Here is a 26,015-nt window from a genome sequence, read left to right on the forward strand (position 1 = left end):
CCAGCATTTAACAGACTGACAGACTCTTAACTCAGTTTAGTTATATACAGCACAAACAGCCTTCTTAGTACAATTATAACGTTCTCCTTCCCACTGAATGTTTAATGATTTGGCTATTTTAAGTCTTTCAAAATTAACAGTCACGTAATTAAAGCCGAGCGAGGGCCACTGGAGACCGTCACTGTTATACTGCTCGAAGGAAACTTTAACAAAATAGATCTCTCCTCTCCCTCATCTGCATAGATGTTTTATTCAAGGTCGCAACATCGACATGGCAGGTAATGAAGATTCACACTGGCTGCTTTTCAAAGCAGCTACTTCAAGGTCACTGGATAGAGCCCTTTCCCATCCTCAAAGCTCTCATTAACGGAGGGTAGTCTGTCAGCGCGGATATAGGTAAAGGCAGAATCTGAGCTCTATGCAGCCTCCCTTCTCTCATTATTTAATCATTACTGTGAAGCTTTGAATACCTGAGATTTTGGCTCTTTTGAATTGTGTAGTAATGATTGGTGGTTGAGGCTTTAAGTGTTCTTAAAATGGATTAATGTTCACCTACAGTGTGCAGGAAAACCACTGCAAACTTCCTCAAGGCTAGAAAGTCTTTGTTCTGCTAGTATCTAAATCAAAACAGCACCAGTGCTGCTAAGATCTTTGGCTGTTGTTGGGCGGTAATCAAAACCTGAGCCGAGCCAATAATAATCAGTTACACACTGAAACTCTGCCCAGGAGAAGCTTATTTAACAAATCTAATGCTAATGCTAGATTTTTACATCACCTCTACCTTTCTTCTTGTGTCTCTACATCAGTTTGACTATTGTACTCTTTTTCCCGCCAAAAAAAATGCGTAATTATATTCATTTTCCTTTCTTCTTAAACCATGTTTGAGAAAAAATGACAAATAAATCTACCTTGTACCTTGTACCTTGTTTTAAAGGCAGGAAAACCTTTTAAAAACAGGCAATGGACTCCGTGTACAGGCTCTGCAATTAAGTAGCATGCGTTTTTTCCACTTTCTTTTCTTTCTGGTGAGTCACATTTGACGTCACTGATGGGAAACATGTTAGTAAACAGTAGCCCTTTTTAAACAGAGACTGAGCTTCAACTAAGTTCCATTTTTTAAGCCTCTTTGCCGATGCATTTTTACACACAGACAAAAAAACAGCGGCATCATGCTGCTCCAGTGTTTGATTTGCTAGACTGCTTGGACGGAGATGAGCGGTATTTTATTGTGGCTGGAAATTGCACTGCACCAGCAAAGGCGCTAAAATTAGAGCATCCACACTGTCCAATTTTCATCACCGCCGATTGAAGCCATTCAAAACCGCTTAGTGATACTACTGCAGAACCATTTAAGGATGTTGGTGGGTTGTTTTTTTGGAGGGGAGGGTTGTGTAGTGGGATCCCATGCCATACCAAGAAAAGCATAGTGCAGTTTCTGTCCCGCAGTGTAGTGGTTGGGGGGTACAGTATAGGATCAAAATACAGCCATGCATGGCACCCCATGCATTTCCAAGGCATGTAATATACAGTATAGTGTTTTGAGCCTGCAGGCAAATCTAGTTTCCCTTTAAAGCAGGCCCACATAGTATTACATGTATTATTCATCATCAGGATATATAAAGTACTGTGTCTGTGTGTACGTGCGTTTGTGAGAGCGAGATTGTCTGTGTGTATATAAAATTACAGACATGACCTTTGGAGACGGAGTCTAGGTCATGGCAAACAGTAAAAAAGACTAATGGAGACAAAGCAAAAATTGAAGCTGAGAAGAGCATCGATTTAACATTAATAAACATAGTTTCTTTTTGTTTAAATCTATGACACACATACATCAGCAACACCGCATCTTACCTGCAACAGTGCAATGAAGAGAAAGAAGGCATTGGCTGCCCTCCTGAACTGTGAGTAGAGGAACCGGGGGAGGAAGGTGAGGACATTATATTTGGCTGTGCTGCAGACGGCAGCAAGCAGCAAACAAGGCCACAGGTGGAGGAGGGAGCAAGAGAGGGGGAGACGAGAAAAAAGAGACAAATGGTTAGTTCTCAAATTCTGCTCACATATTTTCTAACCTAGCCATTTCTCTTCCCACCCATTTAAGAAAGTCCTTTTTGGTGCAGAGAAAGGTGTTTGTGTGTGACACTGATGAACAGCAGAGACGAGTGGACTCAGTGATCATAAAGAATAATTAGAAGGAAGAAGGGAGCTGGCAGAGGGGGTGTAAAGAGTTCCTGGCAGACGTGAGCTATGTTGCCTGTGCTGCAGTGGGGCTGGGTGGGGGAGTTGGCGGTGATGGTGGTATATTGAAGCTGGCGGAGCTTTCAAAAGCCTGAGAGTCAGACCTCAAGCACTCTGATTTACAGCTGTATTAAAGGGCTGGTCATAGTAGCCACATTGGGGGAGCATATACAGTATACTGTGATGTATGCCTAGCTACTGGCAATGCTTTGCTTGCTCATGCGCACACAAAAAACCCTGACAAATATAAAAGCAAAATATCAGAGAGAATAGCCTCAAACCTGTTCAGAGGGGTTTAAGCATATGGAGGTTAACATTAGAGATATCACTGTTTCAAATCATATTAAAAGAGCACATTTGCAGCATTTTTCACTTGTGGCACGGTCTCAAGCACAGTCTTAAGTTGCGGGGAAAAAAAATAAATAAAGAGTTTTACATTCACTGTCATTCTGGATGTCTGCTCCAGTTCGTTGTCCACAGTGAGTGAGAGGGACAGAGTGAAGGCGAGTGAGTAAGAGTGAGGCATTGTTCTGACAGCAGTACATTAACACCAGCCTCACAGAGGAACTTGATGAAGAGCGTCGTCAGAGCAGGGGTCAAGTAAGGGTCAACTTTGTTTCATTTAACAAAGTCTAGTTTCTCATCTAGTGATTTTAGCTTCTGTGAAAATAAAGAGATCATAATCTCTAGTTCACCTGTGAAGTCAACAACGTTTTTAAGAGATTTACTGAGTCATGTTAAAAAAAAAAAAGAAAATCATCAGTGATGACAGAATATTACAGCAAAGACAGGTCATAACGATTTTTTTAATTTATTTCCTATTTATCTTTGAGTAATGATGTCATTGTTTTAAAAAAAGACAAACACATGACATGCAAACATTTGAATCTATTTGAGTATTTCTACAACCCTTACGTGTATTTGACAAGTGAGATTAAAGATAAATAGCTTGAGGACGGTGCCATGTTACAACAAACAACAAAACAGCAAGCTACAACATTATAAAGACGCATTATTGTAACAAGGATGCTGGACATTATTAAATGTGCTTTATTAGTTTATTGTTGAGGGACATCATCAACATAAGAGGGAGTTCAGAGCTTCCTATCATAAACTGGGATTCTGTCATTTGCAATAGCAAACTGATAATTTAATGTTCTTAACAGTAGCTTACTACCTGTTGCATGCCATACATCATCCAAAGCCAATAACAAAACCAACCAGTCACGATGGCTGACTCCACTGGGTATTAGACAGACAGAGCCTGGCAGTGCTAATACATAATGTCTCAGTGTGTCTCTGGAGATACAGAGAAACAGTTGTTGGTGAAGCTCTGGTGCAGATTTAGCCTACAGGCCCTGCTGGCTTTATCATTTCTCTGTTTCAATACATCTGCCATCTTGTCTTCATCCTCCTTCTTGTTCTGCTTATCACTTTATTTTTTTCAGTCTATCCTTATTTCTGATCTTGTGGGGTAAAGCATGCCATGTCTTTCTTTACTCCTGTACACTGTGTAACTTCCTCCACTGCGGCAGGGCAAGATAAAGGGCTCATTTAACACTCTGCTTAATGGATGATTATGGATCTTACATTTTATTTCCTGGCAGTACCCTGAGGATCAAGACGATACTAGAGAAGCAGCTCCTCCATTCACGCACAGTTATCCAAATTACAGCCACACAGCACCACATTTCCACCACAGTAAAAAGGTGTGACCTTACAGGAAGTCATTATGAATGACTATTTCGGTTTAATATAGATTTGTGGAAATTAAACAACTGTCAAGTGAACATGTAACATTGCACTCCTCCTCCTGCACTCCTTTAAGCCACACCTTTTATTGACACCTCAGATATTTTCTAAACAACCAAGCATAAAAAAGAAACAAAACACAGATTTTTCCATATTAGATTTGTACATTTTTAGATGGATTTGAGTAAAGTTAAAATCATATTGCTAAAAATGTGCAATCCCATACCGGCACACATGAAGGGCACTAAAACCACGTGTTTACACACAAAAAGAGAAACATGCAGGAGAGTCAGCAGGTGATGAGGATGTTCTGCATCATGACTTGCCCACCTTCCATGATTGGTGATGACAGAAGATTACGTTATTTAAATGACTAGTTCATGACCCACCCATGGGCCATTGTAGAGTCTGAACGGGCCGCCAAGGGCCACGAATACAAACAAACCAGCTGTTACCAGATGAAGACTATCACAGTAAATACGCTTGAAACTCCCTGCCTGCCCACAGATCTGTGTGTTACTTTTAAATAAATACTTATTCATTATTCCAGTTTAAATTTAGACTAAAAAATGTGAATCATTTAGAATTTTTTAAATAAGCAATATTCTAACTTTTATGATAAAAATACATTAGCACGTGTGTAATATAATGTTTCCATTTAATTTAAAGGCTAATCAGTATTTTTGACCATTCAAACGATAAGGTTTAATAAGATTCTCTACTTATCATAATTAAAAATTCGGCCTGCTTTGATTGTAAACATCAGCAACAGAAAATAAGAATTCTGATTTAATATTTGATAAGAGCTGTATTCGAAAATCGTCCCCTATCACGGATATAGTGCACTATATAGTGTGTTGGCCATTTTGTAGTGGTGTTCGAATTCTCAGCTGTTAATTTCATCCACTATATAGTGTACTATAAAATACCCACGATGCAAAGCAAATTTGAGTGTACATATGATGTACCCTACATTCAACTCCCGTATACCACAATGCAATGCGGTCCAACGTAGTGTCCAATATCTTGTTTGGTTATCCCCTATATAGTACACTATTTAATACACACTCCACAGTGAACAGTAAGTGAGTGAATGAGAAGATGGTTTCAAACACAGCTAAGGTTTGAGTATATAGAAGATAATTTAGAAAAGCACAAGAGTCAAACCACACTTTATTTCTAATCACTTCTAAATTACACAAGTTCATCATCAAGTTTTACAGATGAAATGAAATTTCCCTGCCATAAAAACAGATAAAACAAAGCTGCGCCAAGCTTTTTAAAGATAGTACGCTCTGCACAGATAGGTCTCTGCCAGCTGAAGGTCAGCAGAAGTTACCAGCATACATTCAACCACAAAAGAGATAATCAAATCAACCAAGGTCGTCAGCGAGCCACTAAAGCTTATACAGTCACCTCAATCCAGACAGTTCATTTGCAGAAACCTTAAATGAATCAGAATTTTTAGAAGTTGTATGTGGTGATTGTATGGTTGGACAGGTGGTTAGATAATATCTGACTTGGCATTTGGGATAATAATATTAGGTCTGTCCTTGTCCAACTAATTGTCTATGCAAACACAACTGCATGCAGGACTTGCTTAGAGTCGAACAACTGGTTGGACCAGTAACCTATACGGATGAATGACCTCCTTTTTGATATCCTTCAAAATGTGACTCTATGTGTTGGTAACATTACATACAAGCAACTAACTAGTTATCTAAATGTTTTTATGTGTGTCATATGCAGTTAAGTATTTAAAAATATACAATTAATGAGAAGCTCAAATTTGGTCGTAATGACTTACAAAGTGAGCCAGTAAGTTAATAAAGATGTGGAAATACCACATTGTTAAACATGTATTTCATGGTTAGGTGAATAAGGCAAATTAGGTACGCATTTATTTTATGTGTAGTCACTGTGCGTATGGTTAATTGGCTATGTTTACATGCACTCTAATACTCCAGTGGTATTCACAATATGACAGTATTCTGAATTTGATATGGATCATGTAAACAGTATAATCTGTTTAATATTCTGAAATAGGTCTTCCTCTAAATGTGGCATTTTCCGATTAAGACAAGTGAGATGTGCCGATATTTTTCACTTTTTAATAGCATTCTTTGAACGTATACACAGCGCATTCAGAATATGCATCTCAGCTGAATTTTTACTCCAACTGCAGTTTCTGTTCTGTGCACTGTAATGAAATGTTGTACACAAACAGACTCACAACAGTTTCAAAACTGGTGTAGGGATGCATGCCCTAAAAAAAAAGCCAACATTTCCACTCAGAAGGAGATATACACCTACTTCTTAACATTATGAAGACAACAACAGCTTTTTTGGATATGCGGAAATATTACAAAGTTGACCTTTTCAATAAAGCGTTGAAGGAATAGAAGAATGTGTGTGTACGGTCAAGCAAGTCTGCCACTTGACACTTTGATTTGTTTCATTTTTTTATATCTTTACACGATAAATGGCATATTATGGCAAGTTAATCAGAGTATGGACTGCTGCATATGAGATATTAGTGGGGTAATTGTTTTCATTAGCCTTGTTAACAGTTTAGTAGCATGCAGCCATCCAGCATTAGCATTTCATAGGTACACAATAGTAAAATTGTTTACACAGCCACTCCTGTTTGCCATAGGATGAGTTGTCATCTCAGCAATAAATCATCTTAGCATTACAACTAGATCTGCCAGCAGCCTTCTGAATAAACTATTCACAACAATCCTCATGCACACTAGGGTGCCTGTTTGTTCTGAGGCAGGAGTCACATACGTGTGCATCTGTGTGATGGTGAGCTGTGACAGATTCTGCAGGTAGCAATACTGCAGAGGGAGAATGAGAGCAAGTAAAAGCAAGAAACCCGGGAGCTTGTGAGATTAGATTCACCATTTACCACAGCCCCTGCTGTAAGTCTCTCCACAGGTCACTTTGAGACCGCAACCAATCCTTTTTAACAAATCAGATCTTTAGGGCAGCCTGAAACCTGATGGGCCTTTAAGGTTTGAGGCCAATTTTTAGGCACATGTCAAAAACTACAAAGACAAAGAAAATTTCAACAAAAGCCATCTGCAAGCTGTGTACTTCACTGTTCATATAATGCAGAAGCACTTAAACCTCTGAAATCATTTGACAAGACACAACTTGGGTGCATTACGGTCAGATCCAAAAGTGGTGGGTCTGAAACAAATGCGGCTTGAAAAGGCATTAACATGCAAGCTGCCATCCAGTTTGCTGTGTGCGTAGGGAAGAGTCTGCTGTTGTTTTTATCTCTATAAAAGTTTGAATGCTTGCAGCAGTTTGTACATACTTCTGTTAATTTATTTATCACTAAAACTGGTATGTTATGTACAGAATCAGTACTGGTTTAAATGTCTGCCAAAACATTCTGAATCTGAATAAATTGGGAGATGGAGCAGCTGTACTTCAGATCAGTCAAATACTGGGAAATCAATAATAGTGATTTATTCTTGATCATAAGGCCTGCATTATTTTGACCACAGTGTTTGTGAGCTTCAGTGTAACATAACTTTAATTTTCAGTGAGGACAGGCGGCCCACTGAATTAATGACTGCCTCTGGTAAGGTCACAAAAAATTAACACACTTTTATTTTTAAAATATGCAGAGGTGCTCTTTCAAAGCAAAGGCCATACTACTTATACTTCTGTGATGCAATGTCGTTCAACTATCAGCCATCTGGTACTGCAAACAAGCTAATAATGCTGAGTTCTGATTGCAAACGCTCATTAACCTGGGTCTGTTAATAATTAATAACCCAGCTAAAAGTAAAACTCAGAAAATGACAGCTGATACCAATATAACTAACTAAAAATCAGCTCAGCAGCTAAAATAAGGTGGAATCAGAATCAATTTTCCATCAGTTGAATAAATAAAGCCTTTGAAACCTTGGCAATCTAGCTTGATTTCTTTCAAAAACATGAAAAGAACACAATAAGCGAAAAATGAAGAAAAGACAAAAATAAAAAGTAAAAAATCGCAAGAACTCTACTGAAAATTAGCTACAAAAAAGAAAGTTAAAAAAGCAAATAAACAAAGAAACCTGCTTAAAAATTGCTTTAAAATTTATTTTTTTTTTCAAATAAAAAATTACAAATCTGTAAAAACTTTTCAAATATGCAATTATGATAATTATAAATAACTTTTTCCCCTATCTTCTTTTGAAAATATTTTTCTAAATCTACTAATTCCTTGTAATTTGTGGAACTTTTCTGTGGAACAAGTTGCTTATTGCTTTTTTCCTCATGTTTTTAAAAGAAACTGCACCAATTTGTTTTGGCATCAAAGGTTTAAATACTTGTAAAAGGTTTCAAAGGGTTAAAAAAATGTAGTTAGGAAGGTAATCTGCAATTTATTTTCTTAGCCTCTTGCATCTGCTATTTGTCATGTCAATATATGAAGATGACCTAACGAGCAAGTGGCATAAGCATTAGCACATTTTATTATTCCTGTTCAGTTTATAGCTGCATCTGTGTAAGCACATATATCACAAGCTGCTCATGCAGCAGGAATGCTAACAGTAATATTCCTTGACAGAGGACGGCCTGACCCAACGAGCCTGACCTTTACTGCTAAAAGCGCTGCGCTCCTCCAAGAGGAATAACAGGATAAAAAGGGCCAGTCTGGTTGATCTGGACTGAGGCGCCACTGGTGATACAAATCCTGCAGGTATTTATCAAATATCGTATAGCTGAGGGTGATGTCATTGTGGCTGTTGAACAGCCTTCTCTGTTGCTCATCAGTAGTGGCTTCTGGCACCAAAACCACTGTTTAACTATACGACATGTACTCAAAAGTCTATAATGTAATACAAGATTTTTGAGGTAGAATATGTTGTAGCTCAGTCTGTTATTTTTTTTACAGATTTAAGGGTAAGGGAGTTAATATCTTAAATATTTTTTCTTCAAGCTAAAATGTTCTCAACATATGCTCAAAAACACCCTCAAAATGGATTCTGAATTTTGAAGACTGCTTGCCATCAGGAAATTTTCCCCAGGCTGACATTTCAGCATCAGCAGCACAGTCTAGGCACGCTTGTATTCAACTGTTTTGCTTGTGACTCTGAAGGTTAATGTAGGGTTAAAGGCAAAGTGACAAGTTATGCTGCAGGTCACCATGGAAAACACTGATGGCCTCTAGGTTGCCACTACCAAGTAAAAAAATAGCACCAACAGCAAAATCCTTGAGAGAATACATCTTGGAGTGTGAATTTTTAAAACAGCTAGGATCAGATTTAATTTCAAGTGACATGGGGAAGCATCTTTTAAGTATGTTGAATAATTACACTGGGAATGCTGGATGATAAGAGATAGAGGCCAACTATATGTGACTGGTGTGAAACCTTATTGTCATGGTTAAAAGAGACAAGAGTCTGTACTCATCGGCTGTGCATTAAACCTCAACAACATGACTTCTTCTGTTGAACATCTTGCAGAGGATATATTATATTTTTCTTCTGATGGCATGACTATTTCAAGTTTGTTTTCTTAGCTTAGCAAGGAATATTACATTTGTCCATGCAGACCCAATATCAAGAGGTATGTCGACATAGTGTAACAGACCATTGTGTAATTCAATTCCTATGCACTAAAGAGATTTTGTAAAGGCAACAAAGCACACCATGCCCAGCTGAATGCACAAGGTAGAGGTGTACAAGTCAACAAGAAGCTATGTCTTTTATTTTGAAGGGGGTACAAACACACCACCACAGACATACAAACCTATAGCATTACCACTGCTTGGGTGGTACTCCAGAGTTCATCTTTCGAAACTATACTACTACCAAGATAGTAAGTTCATATGGAATATCATCCAAGCAGTGGCAATGCTACATGTAGACCTCAGAACATTTCCCTGTTGGTTACGCTGCCACACTGATATTCACCCTGCATTAATGTGGTGTCGGAATAATCAGATAATAGAGTTCTTAGATGGGAAAATGTTGGTACGCCAGTATCTGAGTTGAAGTCATATAAGCAATAACAAGACAGACCAAAGTAGATATTTTTTTTGTTTGCAGTGTCAATGTTGTTTTGCATGATCTAAAGTTCATGACCACACCAAAGTCGTGAGAACCACCTCCCAACTTTTGAAATGGGACCAGCCAAGGAGCACATGAATGCAGTATCACTTAAAGGCGCTCTTTGTGAAATTCAGACAGTTATTTGGAAACTAATCTCAATATGGAGGTGGCTAAGATGACTGAGGTGGCTGAGGTGGCTGAGGTGGCTGAGGTGGCTGAATTGGCGGCTTGCAGCTAACACTGCTGACTCAACAGTAACAGCGGTGACAGAGCTAACGGTGGGAAAAAGGGGCATGGGTGCTAATCTTACAAGACAATGCCATCCTGATTTCAGCGATAATTGCGGTATGAGTGCAGTGCAAAGCTGTGGCAACAACAAACCACAGAAAAGTGTGGATTAAAACAGATGCAGAGGTTGCAGAAGTTCATTCTCATTGAATGTGACATTTCTCGTCACATTCAATACAATTCCATAAATATACAACATCTGTTTACCTGACTCGATTGCTGCAAAACTTGGTGAACTGCGGCTGGTTGAGGTATATCAGTCGGGCATCTTCTTGGTCAGCTAAGGACGTCTTTTCTGACGTGTCCTCTGTCTTTTCATATCCTGCGGCATGGGAGAAAAAAAGACATTCTATAAGAAACAAAATCTGCCTTGAGCACAAACAAAAGTAAGATGAAAAGGTGTTTTGAAGCGTTTGAGTCGGTGCGTGTCGAAAAGTCCCCAAAGGAGTCTTTGGAGTCTGTAAAAGGTAAGTCAGTGATTTCAACACTCAGAAAGGAAACCATAGAGATCGGATTTGACCTTGATGCTTAAGAGGATTTAGGTATATATGTTCTTGGTGCTGGATAAGTTGGATAAAGTTGGCATTGTACAATTTCTGATTGAAATATTTGTCAAAAGAGAGTGTGTTACACTGCATAACAACACCTTTATGTCATTGTGTATGTGATGGAGTACACAATGTATCAGTCATTGTAGTAGACTACAATCACTGCAGCCTACACAATAGACTGAGGAGACATTTATATTTATCTGTATGATACACCACCCTCAGATCAGGAACAATAATCTAACAGCAGTATAATGCTCAAATTATTATCCTAATGGAGTGAGAAGGTGCTTTAGAAAATGTAACAGTGGAATTGCCAAATTACATTTACTGACAATACATCTCTCATTACCACCTCCGCAGTATAATGCCAACTTGGAAGAAAAACCCTATTATATAATAATACAGGGAATCACCTGCCTTATGTTTAACAGCCTGATTCATACAAAGTAACATTTACAGCATCTACTTCATAGAGGAAAGCCGTAATTTTGATATTTCCCATACAAACATCACATTTTGTCCGTTTCAATGAGTGTGAAAAAAGACCCTGGTCACAGTTAAACACTAAAATGATTGTGACACGTCCAAAGCATTTAGGAAATGTGTGATTGCTAAAGAGACATTTCAGCAACTCCAACTGAAAACTTTTCATTTGTTGCAGAAATGAGTCAGAGCTTGGAATTTCCTGTCAAGAGTGACATCCCGCTGGCAAGAATAGATATGATTATCAGTGTGTGAATCAGTTACAGTAATGTGGGGTCATATAACAGCAATACAGAGGTCCTGTGCATGCACAACTCCGATCCAACTGTATTTTTCAATATTGATCCAAGTCCAAACCTAATACATAGAGCTTACAAAACTCATTCATTCTTCCCTCAAATATTCTGCCTTATCTATTGACCATTAATGCACACAAAAAAAAAAATAACTGTAAAAAGCTGCCATTCACTGCTGGAAGATAATCAACAAACACTCTCCTTGGTTGGAAAACACTCTTTTTTTCTCCATCTCTGGAAGAGTCAGCACTGCTCTGCTCCCACAAGGTTCAACAAAGTGGGATGGAGCTATGTAGGCTAGATCAACACGTCAAATGAGGGCTGTATGTAGGTCGCAGAGATGCTAATATATAACACATTTCCTCCTATTTTTTTTTTTTTAAGCCACACAAAATATTTTTGATTGGCAAGAGAAGTCAAGGTCTAAAACATCCCAGATGGACAGGTGACATGCATGCTTTCCATGCTGAAGAGAGACAGGTGCTGTGTCATGAAAAAGGGATGTCTAGGGATGTGGTTTGAATATCTGAAGCCTCTATCTTGAAGCTGCTCACTGCAGTGTGAGACAGCAAATAGTAAAAACACCAAAGAACTGATTGATGTTAAAGTTACTCGCAAAGATGCACAAATTTGTACAAGGACCAACAACCATTACATACACAGGGTACATACAAATTCATGGTTTCCTCTTTATGCCCCCGTAAGGCAGCCCTCTTTTGATCATCCCTCACAAATCTGAATACAGATTTGAAATACCATTTCAAGTATTCATAAATCAACAAATATTAGTTTATAAATTATTTCGCTTATCAATTGTTTCAGTCATTTTTCGTGACTGGCAGCACACGCTTGTTTACTTTTTGGAATGACAAGATGTGACAACAGAAAAGAGCAAAACTGCACCAATATGGCAGTGTCCTAAATGTCTGCAAGCACTGTTGTGAACTGAACTTTTGTAGGACACTGTGTTACTATTTATACCTGATGCTCAGTTTGAAAGCATCACAGTGGAAGAGGATCAGCTGATTTTTTAAGTTGAATGAGGAATTATTTAAACAAAACCTCCTTACTTCACTACAAAAACCTAAACAGTGTCAGCTGGCTGGAGGGAAATTGCTGAGGAGCTAAAAGTTTCTGCTGAGGTAAATGACCATCGCTAAAAACAAGCTAGGCTAACATTACGTGCTGTTTGCTACCTTCTATGTAATTTCCAGTAAATATCACATTATAAAACAGGTATTTTCTGAATTAAAAAGTAACATTACAAACGTAGGAAGATAGCAAGTAGGCTATTTACCCATCTTTTAAGTGTTTAAGTGTTAACGTCTCCAGTCTGATCTCCAGCCCTGCAAAGTTTAACTATCATGTCGCATTGTGTAACACTGCGACATGATAGTTGGACACTCACTTTCTGTTGATGCCATTATGTTCCACTCAGGATTGATTAGGGATGGGGATCGTTCATTTTTTTCTATACTGATACAATTATCAAGACTCCGTAACGATTCGAGTCTTTATCAAAACCACTATCGGTACTTTTCTATTATTTGGTGTAAAGCTGAGGCGATAGTATGTTTTTAACAGAACTGGATTTGCTTTAATTGCTTAACAAGTGACTGTTTCTTTTATATTGCTGGGAATAAAAAAAGGATCACCCAAACATCTGTATTATTAAAGTTCCTTGCCAGACACTAAATTTTCTTTTTCTCAGTGTTACATTTGAACACATTATTTTACAACGAAACATTATGCAACCTTGTTTATTTAGCTAACTAGCTCTTATCCTGCCGATTTCAAATGGGACTTCAACATTGGATTACTATTTTTAACAGGTCTTGCTGCAAAGTTTGAGTGTGCTTACCACTGCTGCTTTGAGTGGATGATGATAAAGATGGTGCTGGCTGTGCAGCAGCAGGAGACAGAGTTGAAGGATTTTTTTTTAACCCGAAGTCAGTCAAATGTACTGCATTTAGGTTTAACATGATGTACAATCAATGTATGCGGACCAGTGATTGGATTTAACTGACTCGAGATGTAACATTACGGGACCCATGGGACTCGATAACACTATTGATAAGCTCAAACTTGACTGATTTTCCAGTTACCCGTAACCGGGTCCTCAATAAACAGTGAGGATGAGAACAATGTTTCGATCCCCCATCTCTAGGATTGACTGCTGAATCATGTGGGTCCCCTGGTAAAAATCAGTAAACTGGTGCAGTTGGGAGTTTGGCTTAACATCAAACTGGTCTGAAAATTTTGCCCTAGTTGACAAACGGGAAAACAAGTGCTCAGCCAAACTGAGGTACTATTTGAAGCTAAAATATCTGACGAATCTACAGAGGCAGGTTTGACAGCGATTATCTTGTTTGTAAGATAAGAAATGATGGCAATCAAGATTCCTGAGGTTCACATTTCCCTATCCTCATGTTTTAATTGATATGTCTAGATTAGTGCCCTCAGCACTACCAAGAGAGCACTACTGTAAAACTCTTGAGTCAACAGTTTCCCCCCGACTCTCAAGTTGCATGCATGTGATCCGTTGAGTGTTGCATGGCCTTGCCTAGCATGCAGTAGTAGTGGTGTTAAGGGATATGAGGTAAGGTCAGGCATAGCTTCCAAGACTACAGATAAACCCTTGAGTTTAAAAATGGAAAGAAGGGCCGTTCTGAGGCACGCAGGGAGGGGGACACAAGTGAGGGAAGCTGGCTGCTTGAAACATCAACAACAAAACGCAGAGTCATGAGGCACTGTAACCAGAGCCTCATAGCGGAAATGCCCCAGTTGCAACCAGCGTGCCGCCCCCCTGCCAACAGTATTTCTTTCTTGTCATGTCAAGAGGAAACAAAAGGCTGACACGGTCCTCAAAGTCACACTTTCTCTACTCTCTTTTCCCCCTCTCATTCTCACCTTACTGTTGGCACTTTCTCACTCATGTTACAAACCCTGAATCTTAAATTACAGCTCTTGTTATTTTAATGATCCACTTGGCCTCGTGTAGAGGATTACTGAAGGAGTGACTGCCAAATCTCTCTTCTTCCTATCATCTCCTGATAGTTTCTCTCCTTAGCATGTGCTCTGAGGCTAAAAATAACTGCCCTCCTGTAGCCGTTTGGTCACCGGGGGAAACATGGCTCGGCTATCCTGGCTGTGTTATGCAAGACGTCAGATCAGTATAGGTGGTTTATTGGATTAGCGTGTTGGCAAAAAGGGTGTGTGGATCCAGGCAGGAGATTAAAAACTGGTGCCTACTACTTAAGTAGGAAAACATCCTGCCATGATGCCTGTGATTATCACTTCTGGGACCAATATAGCCTAGATGCATGGTGTCCACAACATGATGTTGTCAACTAATGATTCCTTGAAGTAACGGATAGTTCTGTTTGTTTAGTGGGAAAAGGGTTGTTTAAAGCATGGCAGAGGTTGTTTTAAAAATCAACAGTGCAATATCACTTGCAGAATGTTGACTATACTTAAACTGCCAAATTAATAATATGTTAAAAGCAGAAATAGTAAGAAATAGTAAACAGGAAATCTATTGCATGTAGGGTTGCAGTGATATACTGGTTTCAAGGCAAACTGTGAAATAAAAGCTGACGATTATTATACCATGTACATTTGCTTATCTATGATCTTGAAAAAAATACAACTGGGTGGAAAATCCTCACCTTTATTTCAGTTATTTTCAAAAGGAAGACTTTTTACACATACTTCCATTTAAAAAACAATTTTTGATTATACCATTTTAAAAAAACTGTTAAACCAGAAATAATGTTTCCTTTTTCATTTCTTTAAGGGTCAGCTGAACTTAAAGACTTGCGCAGGAATAAGTCCTAAAACCTAAAAATAAGTTAGCATTTTTGCATTTGTATTCAAAAATGAAAACTCCCAAGGCAAACTGTGACACTAGGCTATATAACTGAAACTGGCTTGACTTAAATTTGGATTATATGAGAGACATAATAGGATGTCAAAAAAAAATATTTTCTTATAATTAATAAATAAGATCCAAATTTGGCCCTGGCAGAGGTATAAATGGTACTTAAAGTCCAAGCGTCACCACAACACTACATAACATTACTAAAGAGTTGATCCACTGATCCTAAATCACCTTGGTGGAGAAGGTACAATAACTTCTCTCCTCTTGTCTGTAGGCCTCTTTCATCCAAAATTAAAATTGAATTTGCAGCCAAGAGCTCACCTGGTGACACTGGGAAGACAGGTGGTTTGAGATGAGTAACAGCCCTAAGTAAAGGTGAGGGAAAGGACATTGACTCAAAGGCATGCTACCTCACTGAGTCTGGACTGGATGAGGACAGCGCTACATGATTATAGCTGCAACTATGATCTCATGTTTTTATGCAGTAGTCTTTGTTAGGAAGAAACAAAACTTTCACATTTCATTAATTTGGCAATTTAACTACAGCAGCAGATATTTCTGCGAGCAATGTTGTGTCATAGCTGCAGCACCAGAGAGTAACACCATGAGTTATATGACCACCTGTGATATCACCACACAGTATCAATGTCAGAGAAAATCCCTCCCTTCTCACAGACTATACAAACATCAATAACGGAGGGCATTTCCAGGGCGACAAGACAAGCTCTGAGCAGCACAAGGAGACTACAGAGGTAGGGCTGCATTTAATGACTATTAATGACTTTTAATCTGCTACTTTATCATTGTTATTTCCTTGATGTATCTTTTATCAATCAGTCAGTCAGATTTTATTTATTTGTATACAACTTTTCATACAACAAAACTGTGACATGAAGTGCATACTTGGGGTTAAGGTGACTGCCATGCCACTCCCAAACTTGTTTAATCTCTCTACTGACCAATACCTAATGAAGGCACACAAAACCCCTTCAAAATAATGAGAAAAAAAATCTGATACTTTACGTAGACATGATTATCATCTATTTTGCATTAGCAATGTATGGCTAATATATGGCCAGTGTTTAAGTGATACTTGTATCTCAATCATAATCGATTAAATGCCAAAGCGCAATCTCAGCTTGCACATCAAAGGACAAAGCCAGCAAACAAAGAGGGCCAAGAAACTAAATCTTTAAGAAGCTTGGGTGATCAAGGAATTAGTGTCTACAATGACAAATGAAAACAGGGGACTGGCATAGCTGGTGACTGCAGCATAAGGCCTGTGTGAAATAGCAGGCCAGAGGAGCCGGCTGAGCAGCCGTGATTGATGTTGTGTCTCTGTGTTCTGAATGAGACCTCGCAGCAGGAGCCTGTGTGCTGTGGTGGGCCAGGTGCTGCAATGCACCAGTTGCGGCTGGTGCTGCTACTGCTTAACTTAGTCCTTCTGCTCTCTCCTTTTAGCAGCTTAGACACAATGGGCCATATGCAAAGTTTAAGTAAAAGCTGCTGACAGCAAAAACAGTTGTAGAACATACAAATATTCTGAAATTCAACATGTGTATATCACACTGGTATGGTTACAAAAGCATTAATACAGTACCAGCAATATTACATTTTTTTAACTTCTACATTTTGCAAAGCAACAGTTTGATAAAGAAATAGGGTAGGAAATAGATACGAAAAGACAAAGGCTCAAATGCATATACAGCACACGTTTTCGTCACTTGTTTCTATCTAATACACCCCAAACGCATATTTACATATTTATATGCCAGTCTCTTTTTTTTTTTCAATCTTATTGTATAGTTCTGTTATTCTGACTACAGCTAGTTGTTGGCTGAATAGCTTAAAAGTCTTTTGACCAGTTGATGAAGAGATATGCTTCTCAGTATAACTCCAAATGAGCTAAGTCACATTTACCTACATTCTTGCATCTTTTTGTAGCCAGTCACAATGAGATAAGCCGTAGATGAGCATTCATTTTGAGCAACTGCATGTCCCTTTAAAGTTTCTGTATGTGTGTGAGAATCTATGTGGTCATGACTGCATATGTGTTCATTTTACTTTACTGTTCTCCTTTTGCTATGCTGTATGGCAGTTGATATGTTTTCAAAAATAAAAAATAAAGTACTACTAATAATAATAAAATATATTAGAAAAAAGAGTTTTGCTTCTTGAGTCTTAAAAAGCTACCTGATCTCCTGGTTTTATGCTACTATTCTTGCACACCTGATCCAATTAAAGGCTACATATTGAACATTTTAACTGGATTAGAGGATTAATAGTAAAGCTAAAGCCAGAGAGTCTTCAGCTAGGCTTCAGGAGTTGCCAGACAAACAAGTCTAGTAAGTATGATGCTGCTCGACGTTGCCTCCTGCATTGGTAGGTGACGCTAAGGGGCCACAAACCAAGTGCTGATATTTGATGATTTGGGGGTGAGCTACTGCAGATGTCAAGTTGTAAGCCGCCTGGGAAAAAAGGCACAATTTGTCCTTTGACCAAGATACAATGAAGACAAAGCAAAACCCAGAACACACGGCAGCTGTGACAACCCCTGGCCACATCTTGCCACGAACTTTAATGTGCTTGCTGTGCCCACAAATAAACACCTCTTCTAACCTCCACAAGCATTTTGAAGTAAGTTTCACATACTGTAGGTGAAAATGCAATTAGCAAGCTAATGTTAGCTATGTTTATTTTTTATGTGTTAGGTTAATTTCTAATGTTGTGATAATGACGGTAACTTCTTGTTGCTAGAGGCCTATTTGGCTTTTCAATTAGTGTACGTAAGAAAGCAATTAACCTCATGTAATGCCAGCTTCAATGTTTTATGTTGCTTTCATAATTGCAGTGGTAATCATCGCCCCATCATGTTCTGGTTAAAAAGTTAACATTTTATAATGGTTTTTCATTACTTTTACACTAGGTCGTACACCCTAAAATTATTCAAATAGAAAGTAATGTATACGTTGAGTAATTTAAAAACTATGTATTTTTCTACTTTTATTTGAGAAGGTGTCTCAAATGGTAATTTTCACTGTTTCACTTTTCATTTTTTATGGAAGTTACTGTAATTATTTGAGTGTTTATTTTTACTATGTTTTTTACTCTACCCATAATCGTTTAGTTGGCAAACCAAGAGTAACAATAGAAAGCAGCTTGACATTTATGTCATGACTGTAGCCTTGGCCTTCACCAAATTTAAAAGTAGCACACAAGGCCAGCCCCGACAGGCCAACACCACAGTCGAGGAGTCTGGGGGGGTGAGAGGTGGAGAAAGTTCCATCGTCAAAATAGCCTCACTCCCCTGTTTTCCCTCTTCAAGCATTAATGGGATCTACCTCCCCCCATATCCTGCTCATTTCCTTAGTTTCTAACACACTGTGTGGATAATGTACTCAGCCACTACCACAGATGTCTCAGTGGGAACTGCTCTTAATATTCCCTGGTGGACACTGTGCATTTTCTCAGCACTAATTTCATTAACTGCGGGCGTGTCACGGCTCAACTACCCTGACATCAATAAAGTGAGCAAGAATGGGAAAGTGGGCGGATACTCACTGTGAACATGATTCTTAATCTGTGTTATATTAGGCTTCCTAACAACACCTTTCATCTATTAATGGAGCCACCATATCGCCCATAGTAGCTGGCTGTATAAAAACAAAGTAAGAGGCATGGAACGAGAAGAGAGAAAAGAGTAACAAGAAGCCAAATTAAGCTCAGTAGGAGTGGAGAGCAGAAGCACACAGCTCTGGAGGGGAAGCCTCTAGAGGAAGGATCAATGCCATCAAGTGTCGTAATGAGTCTGGATGCCAGCCAGATGTCAGGATTATTGCTTGTGTCAGCCAACAGACAGACGGGTGGAACAATAGTCACAAGGGGGCACGTATTTTGGAGACAGTGCCCAATGGGGAAAAACTGGGCCCAGCATGCTTTGGCATTGGCCAAGGCATGCCGGTCTTCCCCGGTCTGTCTTTCTATCCCACGCTGGGTTTTGTAGGTTACAGAGACACTCAGGCATGGAAAATCCCTTCTGTGACACCTGGGTGATTTTTTAAAGTATGTCAATCACACTGCAACACTTGTTTTATTTCTATCCAAGGGCTAAAAATACCACTTGCATACGCACAGTAGTGTACGTAAAATTTGAGCTGTGCCCCTAATTCTCAGCTCTACATGCACCAACTCTCACGCGTTGACACTTCACACACTCTCATGCTATATTCTGTGCACACCACACATCCCTTTTTCAAGAACAAATTTACAACTGATAACGCTTTGGTACAAAAATAAGAAACTGACAGTGTATGTACAGACAGGACAGAGCACAACAGCACTATAGAAGTGCTGTAAAACACTGAGGTCAAGCCAGCTGTAGCAACTACACACACTGAAGTTACTTTTCAGCTGAATATTCAACAGATATTCTCTCCAGTCTCACATGGGTGGCTGATTTATACAGTGTTTTACTGTTTAAATACCACAAAACCTAAGATTCTGAATACCTTCATTCTGACTTGCTAATAATAGCGGAAAGTATGATTACAAAAACCATGAGAAAAAACATTGAGAAGCTGCTCAAAATGTTCCTATACGAATTCTAAGAGTAGTTTTACAATACACTGCTGTGATTTCGATCCAATCGAATGGTAGCCATGACAGAAGTGCAAATTCTTTTTTAAAAAAAGATAAAATACAAGTAATAGTGCAGAAAGAAAGAAACAAAAATGATTTGGTGCAGGTAAAATGATGGTGCATGTAGTTTAAGAGTTAATGCACCAGTGCATGTATGTCTACAGATAGTCTGCTTATCTCTTAATAACTGCTGAGAATCATGGTTAAAATCCATTTCACCTTAAACACCAACTGCCAAACTTAAGAAACTACATAATTTGAGAGTTGTCAGAAATATTCTTGAATCTGAAGGAATAACTTACTGTCCCTCCATACTCATACGAGACGTTCAACACAAAACCATCCTCCTCAGATTTATGATATCCTGGTTGGTAATGTATTAGCTCAGGTCAGGCAGAAGTGGTGACGGTGGAAAATTATTGCTGCCATGACTGTCAACACAAGCAAGATTAAACGCATCTAATGGCAGCAATGACAAGAACAATAATGACCTCATGCTCAAGTATATGGCTGAGCACTTCATGTCATGGGGTTAAATGTTAAAGAACACAATAAACTCATGACCAATACTTAAAATACATTCCAAAAAATATTCTCGGGCTTCCTATTGTCACAGTAACCCCAGCTCTAAGCCATGTTTTTAAAATGGGAGTATCAAGTGGAAATCATTGTTACAGTCAAGCTATTTTTAACAGCTGAATTTTACTCTAAGTCAAGCTTTAATAAGAAATCATAAATGATATCATGTCACATGCTAGCAGCGTTTTACAACTCCTTTGGTCACCTACTATGTTTATGATTACACAGAGATGAGTCAGTTGGCTCCATGACTAAGCCTTGGGATGCTTTGAAAGGGCCAATGAGTCAATCACCGGGGGTATAACATCCATCTGGAGGCAAATCAAATTGTAAAAAGGCTTTTTGTTCTTCCAGAAACAGGTCCGGGCAGAGTCCAATCTAGCTGTGAGATAACGAAGAAGCACTAATGAGCCTGGGAGAGTTGTAGGCAGGTCAATAAAGTGTAGATGAGGAGACACGTGACGTGGCCGCAACTAGGCTCCCACACAGTTCATTCAATAATACCCACAGTGGGGGGGGGGTGGGGCTACTGACATTGATCTAACACGAACAAATGAATGGCAACCAAACCACAGCAATGTGAGGAAAAACTACACAAAACAGAAAACACAGAGGAATAAGGAGTGACATGTCTCCTGTGGAAATGTTTAACCCTTTAACCCTAACATGGAGAAGAGGCATAAGCAAATTACTACATGGCCCTGAAAATTAGCATTACATTAGTCAAAAAGTTAAAAGAAATTATTTACCTGAAAAGAAGTTAAAAAAAAATAAATAAAAAAGTAAAAAACAACAAGAGAATTACCTAAAAATAGCACTGAAAATAAAAAGAAAATATATGTATTGTTTTCACATATTTCATCATATTTTCTTCTGTAACATAATTTTAAATAGTATATAGAAGTAATATAATTATAAATATAGTGTTATAGGCATTTTCACCCATTTTATGGGATAAGATTCTTATAATCCTCCCCTCATTTTACAACTAATTTTTAGGTAATTTTCTTGTCATATGTTAGTTATTTATTGCAATTTCTGGGACATTTCTTGCCAAGTTTGTCACTGCCTTTTTTTCCCATGTTTTCCAGAGAAATCAAACTCATTTGCTCAAGCTTGTGAAAGGCGTCTGAACGCAGCACAAAAAAAACTGATGGTGATGCAGGTTTCAAAGGGTTAACAGCCATAGACCACCATGTATTAAGTACTAAAAAAGAAACTAGACAGAAAGGTGAGGTGTAATATGGAGCTGTCAGTCTGCACATTGTTCACCTTAACCTGAGGCTATCTACCGTAGCTATTGGGGTCAAATTAGTTCCAAACCCCTAAGCTTTGGGATTTCTCAACCCACTGAGCCTAATGTGCCATTTATATCTGCTCATCGCCACCAAAGAAAGATCTGTACATGATTCATTTATGCCAGATGAATATTTCAGTAGACAGAGCAGCCACAGTCTATTCATGGGAATCAAAGTCCCAGCGATGAAAGCCCCCCGCCATCTTCAACCATTTGTGAATTGGAGGGGGGGGGGGGGGGGGGTTAAGAGCTGGAGGGGGATATAGATACTGCCCCAATCTAAGCAACAGTAACATCCATAAGTCGCTTATCAGATCACAATGCTGTAACCAGCACTCACAACAACAACAGGGCAGCTGCAGAATTAATCCCCCTCCCCGTCCGGCTCCGTCTGGCTCCCCATAGGCTCAGGCAGGCTACAGTGGGACGGACAGTCCAGGGACAACACAGGCAGCTGGGGCTTGCTGTGACATCACAGGGACAGCCTGGCTTAGCTAAGCAAGGGATCGACGGGGACAGAAACCTTTCCACTGTGTGCGAGTTTATGAATGGTAGAAGGGAAGGGCATATGGCGTGCAATTCAGAGGTCTGAAAACAGGAAATAGAGCTTATGAATAGAGCTCAGAGTGCTGTGTCAGTGCTGTGCCTGACCTTAAACTGCTGCTCCTTATCATAATGAAATGAAACAAATTATACAGAAGGTTTAATTGTCACTACCGATACAACCCACAAAGTAGGCCTGCAACTATACGTTATTCTCATTGTCAAAAATCTGTCAGCAATGTTCTTGATTAATCCATTAGTTGTTTGTCTATAAAATGTCACAAAAACAATGAAAAAGTAGTGATCAGTGTTTACCAAAGCCGAAGAAGCTTTACGTATTGAAAATCTCTAACATTCAGTAGAGCTGAAAATAATGATTATTTTTGTTGTCAATCATTTTGTCGATTAAATAGCTGTTTTGGTCAACAAAATGTCAGAAAATAGTGGAAAATGGCAATCACTGTTTAACAAAGCCCAAGATGAATTCCTAAAATGTCTTGTTCTGTCAACAAAATAAAAATATTTAGTTTACTTTTTTTTTCTTAAAAAAATACTCAAACTGATTTACTAATTATGAAATAGCTGGCCATTAATTTAATAGTTGACAGTCAATTAATCATTGTAGCTAAGTGTCATCAACTTTTTAAATTTGGCTTGAGGTTCCTCTACAGGTGTTGTGGTGTCAACTTCAGCAGTGCAGGAAAGAAAATGTCAATTTATCTTTTAGTCAACTGACAGAAAATTAATGAACAAAAAATGTGTTAAATCCATTCATCATTAAGGCTATTCATCAAGAAACACATCACTAAAAGACAAAATTGCCAACCTGCTGGTAGGGCTACATGAAAAGAAGCGGCATCACCAAAGTCAAAGGGATTCATCCGTTTAAGACCATGAATGTGCAAAATTTCATGGCAGAAAATCTATAAACTGTTGGGATATTTCAGTCTGGACTAAAGCAGACCAACAAACCACTGGTTGTGTGGATTTACCACTTCTCTTTGTTCTATGTGATTGTAAATTTTCTCTAGAGATGCATCTATCTTCCAGCCAAACAACTGTATCAAACAAATTTCCCCTTGTTGACTGCCATCAGCCTATGGGCAAAAAGATGACATTCACTGATGCTAGCGGCCACCTGTTGTGTAGCATACATTTTGCATGGGCTAAACGTTGTGTTGGTTATTTGTAGTCAGACTAATAACAGTGGTGATCTTACCCAGCTACTGAGTCAGAGAAGAAGCTACTGACTGGACCCGACTCTGGCATGATGTAACAGGGCAATGGGTGTCATGCACACATGCGGTTTGTTTTCACTTTTGCTTTCAGGGAGCAGCTGTTAAGCTCACATCTTGGATACGAGGACTAATAGACTGAGCTGCAGCGAGACAGATATGCTTATCTTTCTAAAGAAAAACATGAATCTTACCAAGAAGAAGGCATTGAGGTACTAGTTTTTCCTTTTTATCATGAATATTCAGAGGAGGAGGCGCACTGCATGTTAAATAAACAACAACAAAAAAACTAATGCAGGTATTGACTATCAGCCAAATTGATATTTCAAACATCTGTATCTGCCAAGAATTTGACAACCAGTGAATCCCTATTTGATTCTTCTGTGTTACAGACGATCTTTTGGATAACACAAGCAATTTCAGGACGTCACCATACGCTATGGACCATAATGATTTTTTGCTAATTTTCTTACATATAATGAACAAAAAAAAGATTAATCAAAACAATAACCACAGCTAGTTTAATCGATAATGAAAAGGATCTGAACTTTAAGTCAGGTGTCTCTTTTCTAAAATCACTTTTGTACTGTTGCACCTCATTCTTCACCTGGGCCCTTCCTCTTCCTGAATTTACAGGGTACAAATTTTTATTTTACAGCTGCAAGAATCTAAGACCCAATTTTCCTGATTTTCAAAACTTTTCTAAACAAAAATGATAATCATGTATAGATGATTATCATGCATGGTGTTTATCAACATGATTAGCAGCTACATACTGCACAGCTTCTAAGTTGTGCAACTAACAGGTAACAGCTAACAACAGGCCACAAAGGTATGCAACAAGTCACTTGTAAAGCCGGATGGGTTTGTTTAAAGAACTGGTATGTTGTCTCCTCTTTGACAGGTTTCTTAAGAGACTCTCCTGAAGATTAATTATATAACTGGCTGCTTACTTGGACAATGTCATATATTTATTTTAAGTGCCAGGACAAAAATCAAGAGGAATTCTCATTCTCAAAGTTAAAGTAAGAATTTGGAGATCAAGGCGGATGATGATGATGATGAGCATATTAAACACTAAACTTGTACACTGGAGATAAGGAGATAAAGAGTTTGCCTCATGTCTCTCTGCCAACAGTCAATGTTGGTATTTTTTAACCACAACGGCTATCTAGATGTAGTTTGAGTTGCCTAGGCTGTAACATACCTGAAATACAGTGGGCCAGTATTTGTTTCTTTTGTCAGATATATCTAAATTCAGTCAGCTTTACTACATCAAGCATAGGCCTACTTTTGCATGAGTGTGCAGCTGTATTTGGGAGGATGGGATGCACCATAATATCATCACATCATCAGCTGTAAAAGGAAATACTGGCATCGGTCTGAAATGAATTCAAAAAATGAAATTAAAGTTGTCACATAAGAATAAATATGGCACATTTTTTATGTGACCTAAGTTTAAGTAGCTTTCTTGTTTTGCCTGGTCAATGTGTACATTTTGAAAGCACTGTATTTATGTCCATAGCTGCCACCAGTGGGCCACCACGATAAGAGTATTGATACAATATGTTATTTCCACTACAAGAGAGACTTGATGTTCACTGCAAATAGGTGGAAAACACGTGCATATATTGGTTATGCCCTCATAAATCGGCCAAAATGAGCAAGGCATATCGGATATCGGCAAAAACCCAATATCATGCATCCCTACTTAGTAGTACTTACTAAAACCAATAATCCATATGTAACGTCAGGACTCAGATTTGAAGTGGGGGCAAAAAATAGACTAATTACTATTACATGTTCTCTAAAAATCTTTAATATCCAAATGGCCAAGTAATGACAATTAATCCAACCCTGTGTTTCAGTGATGCTCATTGACCTGATGTTTCATTAGTGCCGTGTTAGCTAAAAAGGTAAAAATCTGGTACATCCATCATTCAGAACAACAGAGGAAGTAACACATGTGCACAACACATGCTTACACCCTTTCAGCTCAGTAAGGGAAATAATAAAAAGGACACTATCCTTGTCTATTATTGATTCAGGCATTTGTCTTTAAGAGCATTAATGTATTCAGACTGTATCTATTAATAACTGGATCCATCACACTATTGCTTTTACTGCAGGAGGAAATGCATTCATGAAAGGGATGAAAGCATCATTGTTTTGTTTGCACAGT

The 26,015-nt window shown here is 38.6% G+C and overlaps 1 protein-coding gene across 9 annotated transcripts in view; it reads right to left on the bottom strand.

Moving 5' to 3' along the window:
- Positions 1-26,015, bottom strand: part of atp8a1 (ATPase phospholipid transporting 8A1) — a 139,457-nt gene that overhangs the window by 104,978 nt on the left and 8,464 nt on the right. For all 9 annotated transcript variants that reach the window (XM_042493932.1, XM_042493928.1, XM_042493929.1 and 6 more), the window contains exons 2-3: positions 10,539-10,653; positions 1,852-1,951 (exon numbers count right to left, since the gene is read on the bottom strand). In XM_042493932.1, coding sequence (XP_042349866.1) covers positions 1,852-1,951; positions 10,539-10,653 — 215 coding nt within the window. The remainder of the gene's footprint in view (positions 1-1,851; positions 1,952-10,538; positions 10,654-26,015) is intronic.

This window comes from Plectropomus leopardus, chromosome 9 (genome assembly GCF_008729295.1).
Source record: "Plectropomus leopardus isolate mb chromosome 9, YSFRI_Pleo_2.0, whole genome shotgun sequence".
Lineage (NCBI taxonomy): Eukaryota > Metazoa > Chordata > Actinopteri > Perciformes > Serranidae > Plectropomus > Plectropomus leopardus.